At 49.7% G+C, this 6903-nt stretch overlaps 1 protein-coding gene across 1 annotated transcript; it reads left to right on the top strand.

The window, feature by feature from the left end:
* Nucleotides 1–2030: 2030 nt before the first annotated feature.
* On the top strand, nucleotides 2031–6521 carry NR0B1 (nuclear receptor subfamily 0 group B member 1). The gene is made up of 2 exons (XM_004471298.4): nucleotides 2031–3210; nucleotides 6171–6521. Exons 1-2 carry the CDS (start codon nucleotides 2031–2033, stop codon nucleotides 6413–6415), a joined length of 1425 nt encoding a protein of 474 aa, XP_004471355.1. The 3' UTR covers nucleotides 6416–6521.
* The last annotated feature ends 382 nt before the right edge of the window (nucleotides 6522–6903 follow it).

Here is a 6903-nt window from a genome sequence, read left to right as displayed (position 1 = left end):
TGCTTCCAGGCTGTGGGGATGGGGGGGGGGGGGCGCCTCTAGGAGAGACAGAAAAATGGTGGTGCAGGTGCAGTATCACCTCCTACCTCTGAAGTTACCCCCCATTATCTTTTAAAAAGGCAAAATAGTGGTTGGTACATCCAACCCTTACCATGTACCAAGCATTCTTCTAAACAGATTACTTGAATTAACTCGAGTACGAGGATTACCTCTCAGTGACTATTGTCCACATTTTACAAATGAGGAAACTGAAACACAGATGGTTTAAATGACTTTCCTGTGGTTGGCTGGATAATGCCTCTCTGAAGACGCCCACTTCCTAACCCCCAGAACTTGTGAGTACTTCTTTATACTTGTGAGTATGATCTTGTACAAGATCAATTAAGGATCTTGAGATGGGGAGGTTATCCTGGTTTATCAGCTCCTTAGAGAAATCAGAGAAGGAGATATGACAAGGGAAACAGAGGTCAAAGGTATGTGGCCAGGAGCCAAGGAATGTGGGTAGAAACTGAAAAGGCAAGAAAACATATTCTTTCTCAGAGTCTCCAAAAATAATGCCACCTTGATTTTAGCCCAGCAAAACTGATTTCAAACTTCTGACCTCCAGAACTGTAACATAATACATTTGTGTTGCCTTAAGCAACTAAATGCTGGTCATTTGTTACAGCAGCAATAGAAAATTAATGCATTGCCCAAGGCCACAGAGCTGCAAATTGTTAGGGACAGGATTAAAATTGAGGCATTCTGGTGTCAGTGCTGGAGATTTAACCACTGTTTAGGGCCTCTCACAGGCATAAAAAAAAATGTCAGGCTTAATGCAACACGAGGGTCTCCTATGTTTTCCTGCTATGTGCAGAATCCCAACAGTCTCAGGAAAACTAAAAATACGCCAGGGGCCCCATATACCAGCTTCCCATTCCTTTCTCTGCTCTACGACTTCAGTCCTGGGCCCAGGAGCTCACTAACAGAAACTTCCCATTTCAGAAATGAAGAATTTGAGGACCAGCGGATTGTGACCAGCTAGTTACACAAGGGGCAGGTGATGGTGTGGGGAGACCCACTGAGCTCAGTGCCTGTTGGGACGTCTGTGAAGAAGGCTGTGTGGCAAGTGAGGGTCAAAGGAGTCAGGCTCCCTGATACCTGTATTTCTCATCATTTGCTTCGGAGGATGGGAGGTAAAGAAAGGTTACCTTATGCCTCTACCCAAAGCAACACTTCTAGGAGGATCCAAGGTTCTCACTGTAACAACCGTTTATTCCCTACGTTCCCAAGTTTTAGCTATCTTTACTTCTCGGACACTGCCACCAGCTCTCTAACACAGCGTCTAGGATATAGTGGGCTGACTGAATTGAATGGAAACGTTATAGCATCCTTAGACCAACGTTGTTCAAACTCTAAGGCACACGTGGCTCTCATGCAAACCTTGTTAAAAATGCAGATTCCGAGTCAGAAGCTCGGGCTGGGGCCTGGGATTGGGCGTTTCTAACAAATCCCCACATGCCGCTGCTACTGCTGCTACATGATCTATAGTTTTCAAAGTCCCAGCACACGAGACCTCTCTATCTCACACACAAAGTACTGTCATGCAAAGCGTGATCTTTTAATGAAAGTTTATAAAGATGGCATAGAAATAGCTTCGCCCCCCCCTCCCTTCCCCTTTAGGTACCCCCGTCCTCCCAATAAAGGGAACAAATGAGATGCCAAGGGACAATAAGAGTTGGACCGGTGCCGGGGCTCCCTGCTCCTGCCGCTCTGCGCACCCCCTCCCTTCCCCAAGAGGGAGGGACAGGAGTAAAGAGAGGGAGGAGGGAAGGGCTCAGGAGCTCCCACGCCTCCGTTGCTCTTCCGTTTCCAGCCTTTAAGCACCATGGGCCCCTCTGGAACCGCTCAGGTCCCGGGCGTCTACCCGCCCGCCCAGCGCCGCGCCCTTGCCCGGGCGGAGGCGGCCGACGCGCGTGCGTGCGCGCGGGGTATAAATAAGTCCCAGGCGGCGGCCGCCGGGCAGAGCCGGGCTGCAGGCGGCGCGGGCCATGGCGGGCGGAGACGGCCCGTGGCGGGGCAGCATCCTCTACAACATGCTCCTGAGCGCCAAGCAGACGCGCGCCGCCGCCCCGGCGCCCGGGGCCCCGCTGGGCCTCCAGTGCTGGGGCTGCGCGTGCGGCGCCGAGCGGCCGGGGGGCCGAGAGGGGCTGCCGGGCGGGCGGCCCGCGGCGCTCGTGTACCGCTGCTGCTTTTGCGGCGAAGACCACCCGCGGCAGGGCAGCATCCTCTACACCATGCTCACGAGGGCCAAGCAAATGCCCGCGGCCCCCGAGGCGCCCGCCACTCGGCGCGGGGGTTCGTGCTGGGGCTGCGCGTGCGGCGCCGAGCGGCCGGGGGGCCGAGGGGGGCCGGGGGGCGGGCAGGCCGAGGCGCCCGTGTACCGCTGCTGCTTTTGCGGCGAAGACCACCCGCGGCAGGGCAGCATCCTCTACAGCCTGCTCACGAGCGCCAAACAAACGCACGTGGCGCCGGGAGCGCCCGAGGCGCTGCCGGCAGGTGCGTGGTGGGCCCGCTCCTATGGGGCGCCGAGGCTGGGGGACAGAGAGGGGCTGCCGGGTGGGCCGCCCGTAGCGCTCTTGTACGGCTGCTGCTTTTGCGGCGAAGACCACCCGCGGCAGGGCAGCGAGCTCTACAGCCGGCCCCCGAGCGCGAAGCAAACGCCCGCGGCGCCAGACGAGCCCGAGGCGCAGCCGGGGGTCCCACGGTGGGGCCCGGCGTGGGGCGTGCCACGGCCGGTGGCCCTCAAGAGCCCCCAGGTGGTGTGCGAGGTGGCCTCGGCCGGCCTCCTGAAAACGCTGCGCTTCGTCAAGTACTTGCCCTGCTTCCAGGTGCTGCCCCTGGACCAGCAGCTGGTGTTGGTGCGCAGCTGCTGGGCGCCGCTGCTCATGCTCGAGCTGGCCCAGGACCACCTGCACTTCGAGACGGTGGAGACCTCGGAGCCCAGCGTGCTGCCGACGATCTTCCCCGCCAGGCGGCGGGAGGCCGCGGGCGACGAGCCGCCCGGCCTGCTCACGCCGCCGTCGCACTTGGCACCGCCGCCCGACGCCGGCCCACAGCCCTCGGCCGCCGAGGTCCAGGCCATCAAGGGCTTCTTTTCCAAGTGCTGGAGCCTGGACATCAGTACCAAGGAGTACGCCTACCTCAAGGGGACCGTGCTCTTTAACCCGGGTAAGGGCGCCTGCCGCGGGCGGGCTCCGGCTTCTCTGCTCAGGAAAGCTTTGAACGGTGCCTCCCCGGGGTGCGGGCACTGAAGATGCTCAGTAGTCAGGGCAGCGGCCGGGCGCAGCTGAAGAGTGGAGCCTAAGTCAGCAGAATTGGGGCGAGGGGCTCTGGGACCACTCCTTGTGGGTGGGCTGCTGTCAGAAACTTCAGCCAGAGGAGAGGGGTTGGTTGTTGTGGTTTGTACTTAGCTCTCCACACCTTTCTGTTCCTAGAGAAAAGTGTGTCCCTTTCAAGGGGTATGGCTCTTCCTTCCCTAGTTTTCTTTTTAAATCCAGTACAGTAACTGAAAACCCGCTTTTGCTCACTGCAAATTCTATTCCATCTCTTGCTGAAATTTGCTGGAGCCTTTTTTTTGGAGGGCAATTCCAATTTGTTAAAGACCCATAAAGAGACCATCCAGTGGAGACGCTGTCAGAAACTGGGGTTTCTCAGGTCTGCCTTTGAATGGTCATTCTGGAAGGTCATAAGCATCCAGATCATCCCATCTTTCTAGCATCTGGGTTACCAAACTAGCAAAGGGGCAAGAAAGAGACACACTAGGGTGAGAAAAGAAGCAGTCTTCTAGAGCTGGAGACCTCCTACTCATTCCCCTCCACCCTCCCCCATTCACCCCATCCCCATTTTACAGATTAAGTAGCAGAGTCTCAGGTGACCTTACTCCAAAATAAATGGTAGGTGCGTTGTGGAGCCTGAATCTTCTGTCTTCTGGGCCTGGTGGGATGTTTGCTGCACCATACTTTTAGGTTGTCTTTTGGGTGCAGGACATTCCACCCCACACAGTGCAGCCAAATCCTGGGAGGACATGTGCTTGGACAGCCTGGTGTCTTGTCTCTGGTATTTCCCACTACTGTAGTCATCTTCAACCAGCATCCTTCTAAGAGGATCACAAGTGGGAAGGAAGTTTCCAGGCAACTAGAGTTGGGGTCATTTTTGTAATGCTCTCTCCACATTCCTTGTTTTCCTGTATGGCAGGTCTCTGGTCATGTCCCTGCCTCCTGCCTATCATTTGAGGAGGGTGTCTGGAGTAGGATTCAATGAGATAATAATAATTCAGGCCTTATGTTGCAAGACTGGGAGACCTCAGCTCAGCCCAGTGACCTGACCTTTTCGCTAATCTCATTGTTTTCCTAACTTGCCTGAGCATAAGAAGCACTCAGGGGGGCTTAGTAAAAGTCTGCCCAGGCCTCTCCCCTAGAGAGACTGATTCAGTAGCTCTGGCCCAGGGTCTGCAAATCTGTATTCATAGCAAGTTCTCCAGGTGATTCTTAAGGTCATTGGGAAAACAATGTATGATCACTCCTTCATCCAGTGTTATTAGACAGCTACAGTGTACCTTGTTCTCTTGGGATACAAAGGTGAGACAGAGTCTCATTCAGAAGTTTACATTCCAATAGTGTCCCTCTTTTCTTCCACCCTGTTTTGCATACTTTGGTCAAACCTTTCCCACCAACCAGCATGAATGCTGGTTCTCTCTTTCTCCCCCTCCTTCCCTCCCTCCCTCCTTCCCTTCTCTGCTTAAATGAATCCTCTCAATAAGAGTTTAACCAGCCAAGCCCAGTGTGTTTTAAACACAAATGCACCTGTATTTTGGGGAGTAATGATTGCTAAATTTATGGCCTTTCTTTGCTGTTTATCCTTTTGGATTCCCTGAGCATAAATGTTTAAACCTCCTTCCTGCTCTGCTCCCTGCAGTGAAGTGCCTGCGTCTGCCTTTTCTGTTTCCTGACTTTGCTTTGAAGGCAAGCCTGACTTTCAGGGAAAAGCCATTTTTGGGGGGTGTATGTGGGAGAGTGGGTGAAGCAGGAATGTGGCGTGAAAGCAGAGAAAAAATACTTTTCTGTTGGATTTTGTAGAAAAGGGGAAGGAAAGTGATTGCAGTCATCATTGGCATCATTTAAGTTGACTGTATGACTGATAAGTACTTAAATACAAGTTAAAAAAAACTTTACTACAACATTACTATCACGGAGGACCAAAGGACTTTTAAAAACAGCCTCCTTTTGACACCTTCTTTATAAAATTTACATGCACTTGATCTTTCCTGTACTGTATTTCATTCAGTTTTACTTAGGTATTATGTTTTACTGCAGGAAGGAAATGCTTTTTCTATTAGAAAAGTTACTTTTAACCATGTTTCCATGATGAAGTTTTTTACTTTTTAAACTTTTCATGATTCTAAGATAATAGTTCAAAGCCTCACTTTAAAGTGATGTTTTTAAAAGAGATCCTCATTAAAATCACCTTTTTTATGCTCCCCAATACAGAAATCATGGTACAAAGAGCTAAGTGGCCAGAGCTAAGTGGTCAGCATTATCTTTTACATTATTATGGGCTTTTACACTAAAATCAGCCTGCGGGCAAATAATTAAAATGAGAGCCACGAGTCAGTTTGTGGCTGTGAAATTTATCGCCACCGGCTGAATAATCATTATGTTGGCAGAAAAGTTGAGGAAGGTTGGTAAAATGTTTGTCATCTTGCAAAGCGTCTTATGATTTTTACAATGGCCTGTTTCCCATAGGTAAAAGGTAAAGTATGTACTTTTAAAAAATAATTTCTTCATATTTCCATAGATAGTAAACTGGATCAATGATTCATTAAATTATATTCTAGTGTCATAATAAATTAATATGCATTTGTTAGCTCATGGCCTATGTTTTGTAAAGGTGGGTAACCAAAAGTAGTGAAGATGAAATAAGAATAATCGTGTGATGTTTCATTCTTGCTTCTGAAAACTTAGACTTGGTTTGGCATTTTCTCCTTGCTCTAGGGAAGCCTTTTAACCAGGAAACTTGAGCTTTTATTTAGTTAGGAAGAGGCTGAAGTGGATAGATTTTAAAAGTTGGCAAAGCACTCTGCAGTGAGCTGTTTATAAACAAAGAGGGTTTTCTTCCTTTTTCTCTTCCAGACCTGCCAGGTCTGCAGTGCGTGAAGTACATCCAGAACCTTCAGTGGGGTACTCAGCAGATTCTCAGTGAACACATCAGGATGACGCACAGAGGCTACCAGGCCAGATTCGCCCAACTGAACAGTGCCCTTTCCCTGCTGAGATTCATCAATGCCAATGTCATTGCAGAACTGTTCTTCAGGCCCATCATTGGCACCGTCAGCATGGATGATATGATGCTGGAAATGCTCTGTGCGAAGTTATGAAAGCATGTGGACTACACGAGCGCAGGGCACTATGAAGACTAAGGAGGTGTGGTCAGAAGAGTGTAATATATTTTAAAATAAACTTTTTTTATTATTTTTCCATGCACCGTATGATTGTGTTCAATTTAAAAAATCTTTAATTACAATTTAAAAAATCCTCTGCTCCATACTGTTTCATTGTGAAGGAAAATATTTGCCAACAGGTATACCTGTACATATTTAAGGAAAAACGTATAGTTCTACACCAAGAAACTATTTTTACAAATTTAGTGACTCCATTGAACCTGCTAATATCAAAATTGTAATATTGTTATAATAAATTTTAAGGTATTAACCACTAACTTGATTGAAAAAAGCTTCGTTTAAGTATGGCTTTTAAAATTCTTAGATGAACTAGTCAACAAAAACTAAGCTGTCTTCATAGGTAGCAGCAGGACATTTAATATTATGACCTGCCAGGGTCAGCAAGTGTCTTAGTTTACCAGGGC

The sequence above is a fragment of the Dasypus novemcinctus genome, chromosome X (assembly GCF_030445035.2).
Source record: "Dasypus novemcinctus isolate mDasNov1 chromosome X, mDasNov1.1.hap2, whole genome shotgun sequence".
Lineage (NCBI taxonomy): Eukaryota > Metazoa > Chordata > Mammalia > Cingulata > Dasypodidae > Dasypus > Dasypus novemcinctus.
The sequence above is the reverse complement of the archived record's forward strand: the minus strand, read 5'-3'. Positions and strand labels throughout refer to the sequence as shown.